Source organism: Antechinus flavipes, chromosome 2, assembly GCF_016432865.1.
Source record: "Antechinus flavipes isolate AdamAnt ecotype Samford, QLD, Australia chromosome 2, AdamAnt_v2, whole genome shotgun sequence".
In the NCBI taxonomy this organism is placed as follows: Eukaryota; Metazoa; Chordata; class Mammalia; order Dasyuromorphia; family Dasyuridae; genus Antechinus; species Antechinus flavipes.
The window spans coordinates 120,847,629-120,860,766 of record NC_067399.1 but is presented as its reverse complement, the minus strand read 5'-3'; the positions used below and the strand labels follow the sequence as shown (position 1 = coordinate 120,860,766).

At 33.7% G+C, this 13,138-nt stretch overlaps 1 protein-coding gene across 1 annotated transcript in view; it reads left to right on the top strand.

Moving 5' to 3' along the window:
- The window catches only part of ANTXR1 (ANTXR cell adhesion molecule 1), a 289,146-nt gene that overhangs the window by 208,424 nt on the left and 67,584 nt on the right, over positions 1–13,138 (top strand). Inside the window, exon 17 of the mRNA XM_051975446.1 lies at positions 8,774–8,854. Coding sequence (XP_051831406.1) covers positions 8,774–8,854 — 81 coding nt within the window. The remainder of the gene's footprint in view (positions 1–8,773; positions 8,855–13,138) is intronic.

The window sequence follows — 13,138 nt, the reverse complement described above, 5'->3', positions numbered from 1 at the left end:
ACTACTAAATGCTTCTGGAAGTTCCCCATTAAGAGAGAACAGAGACAGTATACTTAGCAAGGAAAGGTTCAACTTTAAAAAAAACTAAACAATATTTAATAAGTATGTTGCATGATCACAGACCATGAGATATATGTGAGGGAGATTCCTGAGATGAATTATTTTAATTCTCCTTTTAAAGATGATGAAACCAAGGAAGGAAAATGATGTTTTCAAAATGACATAGCAAATTAGTGGCAAAGTCAAGAGTTTTTCAGCACAATGCATTTCTTATTGTGCATTTTCAGCACAATAACATATGATGTTGTCATTATGTTATACTTCCCAGTTCCCTTTCTTTTCACTGCCATGATAGTCTGTCTGAATTCTGAAGACCTAGATCAAAATTGTGGCACTTTCTGCCTCTTTGATCCTGGAAAAATCATCTAACCTTGCTAGGTCTCAGTTTCCTCATTTGTAAAATGAGTAGAAAGGATTAAATAAGATCTCAGGTTTCTTCCATTCCCTAAGTAAACACATATACACACACATATACACACACATATACACACATATATGAGAAGCAGTGAAGTGGTACAGATGGTGGCCCTGGAATATAGTAGACCTCTTAGTTCAAATCCAACATCAGATCCTGAGTGACCTTGAACAATTATTTAACCTTGCTTGCCTCTGTTTACTCATCCATATGAGCTAGAGAAGAAAATGATCAAACACTCCAGTATCTTTGCCAAGAAAACCCCAAAAGGGGTTCTAAAGAGCTGGACATGACTGAAAAATTAACAGCAACAAAACAGTATTTATATATACAGAAAAATAACTATTCTGAATCAGACTTTCTGAGACAATATCTTTAAATTATTTTGGTATCAAAATGTACACATCCACAAGTTTAGAAAGGCATTGCCCTAAGTAGAACAAGAAAAATTGAGTGCAGGAAATACTTGCAATTTTAGCATATTCTTCTGATTTACTTTCAAAACTATGCTAAGTAGTATATTTGACCAGTCTGGATCTGGTCATGACCTATTGAATTCCTTTTCATCTTTCAAAATCTAGTTTAATTGCTACCTTATTGTAAGGTAACCTAGCCTGTGTCTGGGGCATTTAAAAAATATGTGGCAGGATTTCTTCTAATTCCTCTATTAAGAAATTCGAAATGCTGCCAGCTGCTGGGATGGATTAGTATGGCTGAAGAGAAATTAGAATATGTAGGTATTTGCCAAAAGGGCCTAAGGACATAGGATTATGAAAGAATTGCCAGCCTATTGAAAGATTTATATTCCTCTATAGCTACTGGTTATTGAAATTCATTGAAGCCTAGCACCCAAGCAATAAATTGGTCATAAAAAAAAAAGCTTAATGTTTTACAAGGTTAACTAAAGAAAGTCTTCTTGGACAGGGTAACAGTTAAGCTAGATTTTGAAAGATGAAAATAAATATCTTGTATTTATTTGAATTTAGATGTATATGTGTATATATATGCATAATATTACGCACACGTGTACAATATTATATAAACAGCTATATAATAGTATACACATATATGTGCATATATATAAATACATTCACATGTCTCCCTGATAGAAAGTAAACTACTTCAAAGTAGGGATTTTTTCATTAATTTTAAAACTAATGATGGTTCCTCCTGTCCTTAACTAGCTTGTTAGGGTCTTATTAGGTTATTTTGAATATATGTGTGTGTACATATGTGCATAATATTATGCACACACGTGTACAATATTATATATACAGCTATATAATAGCACACACATATATGTGCATATATACATACATATCTCCCTGATAGAAAGTAAACTTCAAAGTAGAGATTTTTTCATTAATTATAAAATTAGTGTCTAATACAAAGGTAGCACAGTGTCTAATCACTTTCAGCTATAATATTCTATAATTCCAAGAAGAGAGCATTCTCTTCTTACACTGATGGATGAATGAATGAAAATTGTTCATTAAGCAATTCCTGTGTCAAACATTGCCCAAACACTAGGAATGCAAATACAAAAAGACAGTTCCTGCCCAGAAGACGTTTACATTCTAGTAAGAGAGACAGTACATAGAAGTAAGTGGGGAAGAGTGTTTTGACTTGGAAAGGAATAGAGATGACACCTGTTCAGGGAGGACTGGCACCTCTAGTGTTAGGGAATGCCAAACTCTTTTTAGGGCTATTTGTATACCTTTTTGTCTACCTTTCACCCAATTCTCCCTTGTAGATCCAAGAAGCTTTAGCATTCATAGCAACCATGAAACAACTATGGAGACAAGCTAAACCAAGTTGAGAGTAAATTTGATAGACCCTATCAGTGAATTAGAGGGTTATCTACCCCAAGCATGTGAATATATACTTCTCCCAGTGAATGGCTGGATGGGAACCATTTGTTCCAGTGGTCATAAACAGGGCTGAAGAAAGCACTATGGACATTTAGAGCTTGACTAAGCTTGACCAAACACTGAAGATGCCCAAAATTACTTATTGCATTCCAGGTCATAAATAGTTATCTTGACTTTGTTCTGCCGCTGGACTTCAATGAGTCTGGAAGAGTAAGTGAGGCTGATGACTTTGTGCAACTCTGCCTCACTTAAATCCAATTTGCTCACAAGTCAAGACATTACTTGTGATGTCATTGGTCTTCTTCAAAAATGAAGGATAAGCAAAAGGGATGCTAAGTAGAGCCATAGGAGAGTACAATGAAAAGCTCTTTTCAAAAATAATGGCAGACTTAATTTCTTCTTTTTTTTAAAAATAACTTTTTATTGACAGAACCCATGCCAGGGTAATTTTTTACAACATTATCCCTTGCACTCACTTCTGTTCCGATTTTTCCACTCTTTCCCTTCACCCCCTCCCCCAGATGGCAAGCAGTCCTTTACATGTTGAATAGGTTACAGTATATCCTAGATACAATATATGTGTGCAGCTTATATTCAATTCCCAGTGTTCTTTCTTTGGATGTAGTTGCTTCTGTCCAGAGGATGTATTCTGATGGAAGTGAATCTCTTCGATAAAGAGATCTAACTCAGTTTCAATTGATCAAGGATGGACAGAAGCAGCTACACCCAAAGAAAGAACACTGGGAAATGAATATAAGCTGCTTGCATTTTTGTTTTTCTTCCCGGGTTACTTATACCTTCTGAATCCAAGTCTCCCTGTGCAACAAGAGAACTGTTCGGTTCTGCACATATATATTGTATCTAAGATATACTGTAACCTATTCAACATGTAAAGGACTGCTTGCCATCTGGGGAAGGGGGTGAAGGGAAGGAGTGGAAAAATCGGAACAGAAGTGAGTGCAAGGGATAATGTTGTAAAAAATTACCCTGGCATGGGTTCTGTCAATAAAAAGTTATTAAAAATAATAAAAATAATAAATGCACAAAATAAAATACAGAATACAAAATAGAAATATGAAAGAAACAAATTATATTGAAATACATTTGTCAGTTATTTTAAATAACATGTTCATGTACCATAGGTTAGGAAGCCCTTGTGTATGTAAGAATAAATAACTTGAGACAAAAAAAAAAAAAAAGAATACATCCTCCTACAGTATCATTGTTGAGGTATATAATGATCTCCTGGTTCTGCTCATTTCACTTAGCATCAGTTCATGTAAGTCTCACCAGTCCTCTCTGTATTCATCCTGCTGGTCATTTCTTACAGAACAATAATATTCCATAACATTCATATACCGCAATTTACTCAACCATTCTCCAATTGATGGGCATCCATTCATTTTCCAGCTTCTAGCCACTACAAATAGGGCTGGCAGACTTAATTTCATTACTATTGTTAATATTTTATTTTTTCTAATTACATATAAAAATGATTTTTAAATATGGTGCTTTTATTCAAGTTCTGAATTTTTCTCTCCCCTCTTTATTGAGAAGAGAAGAAATTTTATATTTGTTATACATGTATAGGCTTCATTACTATTTTATTGCAAGAGATAAAAAGTCTTTTTCCTGGAGGGAGCATGTTGGGAAATACGTACAAAAAGTAGCAGAGTAAATGGCAAGGAAATGTACTGGGTGGAAAATCAGATGGAATGTGAAGCATGGTCTGAGGTCTGGGACTGCCTAGATATAGTGAGCCACATGCACTCACACAAACACTCTAGGCAGGAGAGCAAAAGCCCCAAAACAATGGTTTAAAAGCTGAGTGTCTTAAGTCATTTCAGGTCATGGTCTCAGGAGATCTGACTATACAGAAGCAACAGAAGCAGAATAAATGGCAAATAAATGATTGAGGAGAGAGTGGACAGTCAAAAGGAATCTGATGCATTACTGTTACACTTTGACTTCTGGAGATGATAAAACTTGATTACACTTCAGATCCCATGAGAGAAGCTACAATGGACCTTAGGGCTCCTTGGAAAATTTCCCAGCCATTTCAGGGAAATCCAGCTTAAGACTTTGCATGCCAAGAAAAAGTTTGCAGCCATCAGCATTTTGGTGACATTATGGTGATGTCAGAAGTTGAAAGAATAGCAAAAAGTACTTTATCTGAAGTATCTCTGAAATTTCTTGTAATGATAGAAATTGGTAGAGTCTTAAACAAAATTTCAGAAAAGCCCCCTTCCTCTTGGTTAATTATAAAATAAACACATTATTCCCGCTTCAGTGAAGCTGAATATTTATAGTAGTGAAAAGAGGAAAAGGAGACATCTGTTAGGGGCTACCTTTCTAGCCCTGACTAATTTATTCTCCATTGTCTTTTTTGCATTTTCCCTTTTAAAATAAGAGTCCCATAAGTAACCAATCTAGAACAAGTGTGTGAGTGCCTACAAGTTGAGAAAGTTAACAAGCATTGGTATTATATACACCATTTCAAAGACAGGTTTTTCTAAAGGACTTTTGATAATACTTGCTAATTTATTTTGATAAATTTTTTTAAAACCCTATTAATTGAAAAATTGACACTCTAAATTTTCTCCATTATGACTATTGGCTCTGGCTTTGGGGAGCCCTCAATCTCTAGGTCCTCAAACTGGCCAGGGCCTATTTCTATTTCTATTTTATTTTATAATAACTTTTTATTGACAGAATCCATGCCAGGGTAATTTTTTTTACAACATTATCCCTTGTACTCGCTTCTGTTCTGATTTTTCCCCTCCCTCCCTCCACCCCCTCCTCTAGATGGCAAGCAGTCCTATATATGTTAGATATATTGCAGTATATCCTAGATACAATATATGTTTGCAGAACTGAACAGTTCTCTTGTTGCACAGGGAGAATTGGATTCAGAAGGTAAAAATAACCCGGGAAGAGAAACAAAAATGCAAATAGTTTACACTCATTTCCCTGTGTTCTTTCTTTGGGTGTAGCTGCTTCTGTCCATCATTTATCAATTGAAACAGAGTTAGATCTCTTTGTCAAAGAAATCCACTTCCATCAGAATACATCCTCATACAATATCGTTGTTGAAATGTATAATGATCTCCTAGTTCTGCTCATTTCACTTAGCATCAGTTCATGTCTCTCCAAGCCTCTCTGTATTCATCCTGCTGGTCATTTCTTACAGAACAATAATATTCCATAATATTCATATGCCACAATTTACCCAGCCATTCTCCAATTAATGGGCATCCATTCAATTTCCAGTTTCTAGCCACTACAAACAGGGCTGCCACAAACATTTTTGGCAAGGGCCTATTTCAACATAAACTATGATCCCAAAAGCAATTCAAGTTACCACTTTTCTAACTATTTACAAAAGAAGTAAAAGAAAAGACTGAATAAAATTCAATAAGCATTTATTTAGCACCTACTATACACAAGGAATTATGTATTCATCTGAGTTAGGCTGTTCCTGCCCATTTAATTTAGGAAATTGTACCTAATTATTTATGAACTTGTAGATATTGTATAAAGTATACTAAACCTAAAAAAAAAAAAAAAGAGAGATTTTTTTCCACTTAACATTCTGAGTGATCTTAGGCAAATCACTTCTTTAACATCTCAGTCTCCTCATTCATAAAATGAAGGAGTCAGAATAAATGATCTCTAAAATTTCTTCTGGTTGGGACATTCTGTGACTCTGTGACCTATGGGCTCTCTGAGTCTGATTTCTTGTCTTGTAAATGTGTTAGACACTATGATCTATAAGATCTATCATCATACACTGTAATGACCGCATATTTAAAATCAGCTGGAGTCAGGAATTCAGGTTAAGGGAAAAATCTTCAATATTTATTGAAGTGAAGAGGTGAATAAAGATTGCGATAGCAAATATAGGCAAGAAAGGTTGCGATAGCAATATGGACAGTTGCGACAGGAAGCCAGCTAACAGAGAGAGATGTGAGCTGAGCAAACCATGGCAAGGCAATCCCAAAAGTCTCTCCTTCCCCTTCCTTTTCCACTCCCCTGCCTCCACCCACCAAAATCGTCATTTCCTATACAACACATCAGGACTTGCACAAAGAGTGGGCGGGGGCCATTCTTTCTCCAAGCCTATATATTAATAGAGTATGGTCCAATTACTATTTAGCCTCATGTGCTTGGGACCTCAGTGCATCAACTCAAGCCTCAGCCCATTACAATACACCAGGCATTTTTACTGGGTGTGCTCTAGGAATAGAAGGCTTTCCCTCCTCATTACAATCTCCTGGCTACTCTGACTTCCTCCAAATCTCTAACAATGGATGAATGAATGAATGAATACAAATTTTTGAAAATTAAAAAAAAAATTCCTCCCTTCTATAGAAAGCTTTTCTAGGTCCACTTTTGTGTTATCACTTTCCCTCTGTTTAGTTTCTCCAATTCATCTTATATTTAGCTTGTATAGTTGTCTGTCTCCTCCATTAGACTGTGAGCTCTCAGAGAACAGGGATTTTTTTTTTCACCTTCCTTTGTAACTTTAACTCTTAGCATCTGGAGCATGCCAAGTACTTAATAAATACTTATTGAAAGATTAAAAGGAAAGTACAAAACTAGAGGGAAAAAATCTTTACAGCCAGCGTTTCCAGTAAAGATCTCATTTCTAAAATATATAATGAACTGTATCAAATTTATAAGAATACAAGTCATTACCCAATTGATAAATGGTAAAAGGATATGGATAGACAATTTTCAAATGAAGAAATCAAAGCCATTGCTAATCACAATATAATTGGAAAAATAAATATATTAAATGAATGTATATACTTAAAAAAGATTTATGCTTAATGTTCCATATATATGTGATATATGTATATATGTTATATGGTATCCCCAAAAGTCATAGTTTTTTGCTATGAGGAATTTAAAACTACATCAGGATAGAGACACTATATGTGTATATGCACAGAGATATACATACACATGTAAGTGTACATGAAAAAGTGCTCTAAATCACTATTGATTAGAGATTTGCAGATTAAAACTACTCTGAGGTATCACCTCATTCATACTCACTCTCAGACTGGCTAAGATAACAGGAAAAGATAATGATAAGTGTTGGAGGGAATGGAAAACTAGGGTACTAATGCATTGTTGGTAGAATTGTGAAATGATGCAACCATTCTGGAGAGTACCCAGGAACTATTCCCAAAGGGCTATAAAATTGTGTATACACTTTAACCCAGCAGTGCCACTACTGGAAATCATAAAGAAGGGAAAAGGAACCATATGTGCAAAAATGTTTGTAGTAGCTTTTTTTGTGTTAACAAAAAATTGGAAAATGAGTAGATGCCCATCAATTGGAGAATGGCCGAATAAGTTGTGGTATATGAAGATAATGGAATATTATTGTTCTGTAAAAATAATGAACAAGCTGATTTTAGAAAGGCCTGGGAAGATTTACATGAACTAATGCTGAGTAAAACAAATAGAACCAGGAATACATTGTATACAATAACAGAAAGAATGTGCAATGATCATCTATGAAAGGTTTGGTTCTTCTTGGTGGTTCAGTGATCCAAAGCAATGCCAATAGACTTTGGACAGAAAATGCCATCTACATCCATTAAAAGAACTATGGAAATTAAATGTAAATCAATACATGCTGTGTCCACTTCTTTTTCTCTGTTTTTTTTTTCTCTGCCATTTTTTCCCTTTTGTCCTGATTTTTCTCTCCCAACATTATTCATAAAGCAATGTGTATTAAAAGTAAATAAATTTTTTTAAGTTTAAAAAATAAAAATAAAATAAATAATTGTTGACAATTTATGGGCCTTCCAACTCTAACATTCTGTGACTTATGATCTCACTTTATATAAGAACCCCTTTACAAGCCTCCTTAATCCTAGTTCCTATTGATTATCTTCAATTTATCCTGTGGCTATTTTGTTTGTGCATAAGCCATGTTGTCATCCCAATTAGACTGTGAACTTCTTAAAAGCTATCTTTTGTCATTCTTTATATGCCACAGTTTTCAGCATAGGGCTTGGCACATAGTAAGCAATCAAAAAATACTTATCAGCTGACTGATAAGTTGCTCCAGTGCTTCTCCTTAGGCAGTTTCCTCATTTTTAAAGTAAAGGGAACTATTTTCAGTGGTTTAAAAAAGAATTCCTTCTACCTCATTGCTGTGATTCTATGTACATTTGCTTTTAACAATCTTCATAATAAAATATATTTTATCTATTATCACTAGCAATTCAACAGAATAGACGAAGGGGACAAGAAACATTGAACCTTTCTGTTTCTTCATGAAATAAGACAGCATCATCCGCAACTTAAATTGTTAGTCCAGTGCATTCCCCATCACAGAAGAAAAATGCCTAAAGTTTCATATACAGGAGTCATTAATTATGTGTCAACACATTTGTTCTCTTCATAGGGAAAACTTGATGCCTTCTGTGTCCTGATACGGAAAGGTTATGACCGGGTGTCAGTGATGCGCCCGCAGCCTGGTGATACGGTAAGATTGTATGACAATGGTCATTCTACTATGTATTTATGTGCCTTCATATAAGCATACAAACATACATTCTCAACATCTTTCTCAAGCAATAACAGGGCATACTCCAGATACATACACACACACACACACACACACACACACATATATATATATATATATATATACATCTGTATATATATCTATATACATATTATGTATACTTTTATCTCTTTCTCTCTCTATATATATGTATATATATATATACTTTTATTTGCTTGATAATTTCCATTGTGCTATATCAATTATCAAACAAAAATATTCTGATTCCACAAGGACATTTTGCTTTCTCTTTTGAGTGACTCCAACAAAAATTAAGGGATGGGAGGGGTGCTAAGTGTCCTAGGATTTGAGATGGCTATCACATGGATAAAATCAGTATTATACTATACAAATATGAATAGGAAAGTTGAATTAATGCTGATGACATTATTCCCAATCACTATACCAAGTTTTCACATATTTATAAACTAAAAATGCTGAAATTTCCAATCCAATTTTCTATATGAATGTTGAACTATGATATGCTTTAGAGATGTTTCCCTGAGAATTTATTTTCTCACTCTGCACTTTGAGTTATCTGAAGTAGAAATAATATAATGCATTGAAGCATACAAATAGATCTTTTGAAGTTCAAAGAAATTTGTGGGCCAAGTATCCTAGCACCTGAAGAAGCATTCATATTATTGACTTGGGCAGAACTCTGCCCAAGCATTGAGTGTATATTGCAGAAGCAAGTATAAATATAAGGAAAAATTTCTGAATAATTAAAGCTGTTCCAAAATGGGACAGTTGGTGGCACAGTGGATAAGGCTCTGGGCTTGGAGTCAGAAAGTTGTTTAGTCATTTCTTTTGTGTCTGGTTCTTCATGACCCCATTTGAGGTTTTCTTGGCAAAGACACTAGAATGGTTTGCCATTTTTTTCTTCAGTTCATTTTACAAATGAGGAAACTGATGCAAACAGGGTGAAGTGACTTGCCCACAGTTACATAGCTTGCAGTTGTCTGAGACTGATTTTGAACTCATGAAAATGAGTCTTCTATTTCAAACCTGGTGCTCTAGCCAATACCAGCTACTTCCAAGCTGTGTGACTTTGGGCAAACCATCAAACTCAGAGAAGGAAATGGCCAACCACTCCAGTATCTTTGCCAAGAAAACCTCATGGACAAGTTTACAGGGTCACAAAGATTCAGACATGTCTGAAATAGCTGAACAGCAATAAAGTTGAATATTCAGGTTGGGAAGGTAGTGAGTCTGAAAGTCTTCAAACAGGTATTGGATGATCCTATATCAGGATGAAGGGAGTTCACCAAATGACTTCTAAGATTCTAACTCTGGATTCTATGAACTTGTGGTAACCATGGATAAAATTTGTGATGCCCCTCTGTTGTTACTTTAAGAATTTTGAGGGATAGCTCTGGTGTCCACTAGCCACCAATGTATTCAGAAGCTGATAACTTGTATCCTATGATACACAATGTCTGCTAGGCAAGAATAAGACTGTTGCACAGCATGAACTAGTAGAAACTTATATGATTAAAAAAAAAACACTTTGTAACTTGCAAGAAGGAAGAATGTGAGATACAAAATGATGACTTACAGTAAGATACAATTCTGAAATTTCAGAATCCTATTTTTTACAGAAAGTATCAGACATGTTGGAGATTCAAAAGTGAGAATTGTTTGACTGCAAGAGAATAAAATTAGTTAAATAAAGTAAAGCTATTTTTGGAAATGTGTTTTGCATGACTACATGTTATAAAGTACATCAAATTGTTTGCCTTCTCAAGGAGGGGGGAAAAAAGGGAAGAATGGAAAGAATTTAGAACTCAAAAAAAATTTTTTAAATGAATGTTAAATTTCTTTTTACATATAAAAAACAAAGCTATCTGAATCATTTAGCAATAGAGTAAGAGCTTGAAAAATTTCTTTTATTAAGCAAATATATACATTCAACATTATTTGTTTTCTGAATTAAATGAAGTATTTGTTGATGTCCCAATTGGGGAAAAATAACTGGACATGCAACATAGAACAGTGGGTAGAAAGTCATTCTCAGTGTCTTAAAGATGTCAGTTCAAGTGCTTGCTTCTAATATCTACTTGGTTATGTAACTACAGATAAACTATTTAACCTCAAAGTACCATGATCAATTCCACACAATTTTAAATTAAAAGTTTTTGATATACATTGGTGGAAAGACCTTCCCTAGTGAGAATTCATCTATGCTGATGAAGTCTCACATCCAGACTTTTAAAAAAAAATGAATGTGTATAGGGCTGGTAGAGATGTTATAGGAAGAATTTCTATTCAGGTAAATTTTAGAAAAGATGATCATACAAATACACACACACCACACACATACATACTATTTGTATGTGTAAAATTATTCTATATATATACATCTCTTTATTAATTTTCTCTATATGAAGATAGCTTCTTTCTTCATATGTCCTTTATAATTAATTTAGGTATTTATAAGAAATAAAATGACTTATTTACTTAAAGTCATTTTAAAACAATATTTTTTATTATTACATACAATATTCTCTTGGTTCTGCTCACTTCATTTTTCATCATTTTGTACAAGTCTTTCCATGTGTTTCTAAGATTGTTGTGCTCATCATTTCTTGTAGCACAATCATATATTTCAATTTGTTCAGCCAATTCCCTACTGATTGATATTCCACAATGATAGCTGTTATAAATATTTTAAAACAATATATAGTCATATAGGAAAAATGCTCTAAATCATTCTTGATTAGAGAAATGAAAATTTAAAAAACTTTGATGTATTATTTTGTATCTATCAGATTGGATAAAATGATTGAAGTAGAAAATGACAAATGTTAAAGAACATTCACTATTGGTGGAATTGTGAATGAATTCAACCATTTTATAATTATGCCTAATGATTTATTAAACTGATTATACTTTGATCCAACAGTACCACCTACTAGGTCTATTTCCAGAGATGATAAGAAAAAAAAGAAAAGAACAGTGTTTTTATTTCTTGATTTTTAAGATTCCATCTATGTGCTAAAGGCCAATGAAAGACCTTTAAGATATCTGGTCCATGAAATATATATGTTTTTAATACTATTTGTCATATAGGCTATGGGAGATGGAGAGGGAGGGATATTTAGAATAATTGTGGTCTTGTAAGAAACAGAAAATATAAATATTTATATTTAAAAAATCAAGAAGAATCAGATTGAAATAACTGAATAATGCAAATAAACTGTCTCTGTCTCTAGTTTTTTAGTTTTTTTATAAATGTAGGCCATTTTTTCATCTATTTTCTTGTCAGTGACATATTCTCTCAGATGAGGAAAACAAAATCCAATGAAAAAACAATGAGGATCATATTTTCATTAGTATTCCTAAACTATATCAAAAAGCAGAGTTTTAGGGTAAAATAAAGCAGTTCATGTTTGTACTATAATCATGGGACCAAACACTGAACATGGCTGTTATTAATATTTCTTTATCACAAAAAAGTAAACTAGAGCCTCCCAAAGCTTTTCTCTTCTCTACTCTCCCCACCTTCTTTTCAGGGTTAGTAACTATTTGGTGACTCCCAGCAGAGTTTGGGGGGAGGTTCATAATATTTATAGTAAACTTATCAACTATCTCAATAAAAAGAATATAGTTTAAAAATTGAATAAAATCATATATAATAGACAGAAAATTATATTCATCTTCCAACTCATACTTTTTTTCTGATTCACAAGCATAATATGAGAAACTTTGAAAAATCATTTTGATGGAAATATATCTAGGTATACACAATTATACATATGTTATTCCCTTAATTTACTAGTTTAATTTTTTGTTGATTCTTTGCTTTGAAACTACAATTCAATTGGTGTGGAGAAATCTCATTGTGGAAAGCCCTTCTACTAATGCACATACATATTTCATCTATAACTTCGTCTTTTTTTTTTTTTTGTCTAAAGAAATGAGAGTGTAACATATGCCCTTTGTCATCATATGTGTTAAAAGCAGGATTTGAACCCAGTTCTTCTGACTGCAAAGTTAGCCCTCTATCCACTGTTCCACTGCCTCCACAGTCTAAATATCCATCCAAAAAGGCAATGACTTTTGCATCTGAATCTCAATTCTGCTCTTTACTCCTTGTAACTTTGGGCAAGTCATTATAGATAAGTCAATATAACTCAGAGAATGACATTGATTTTTAATAATCCCTACCTCCCTTTCCAATTGTTCAAAAAATAATCCCTC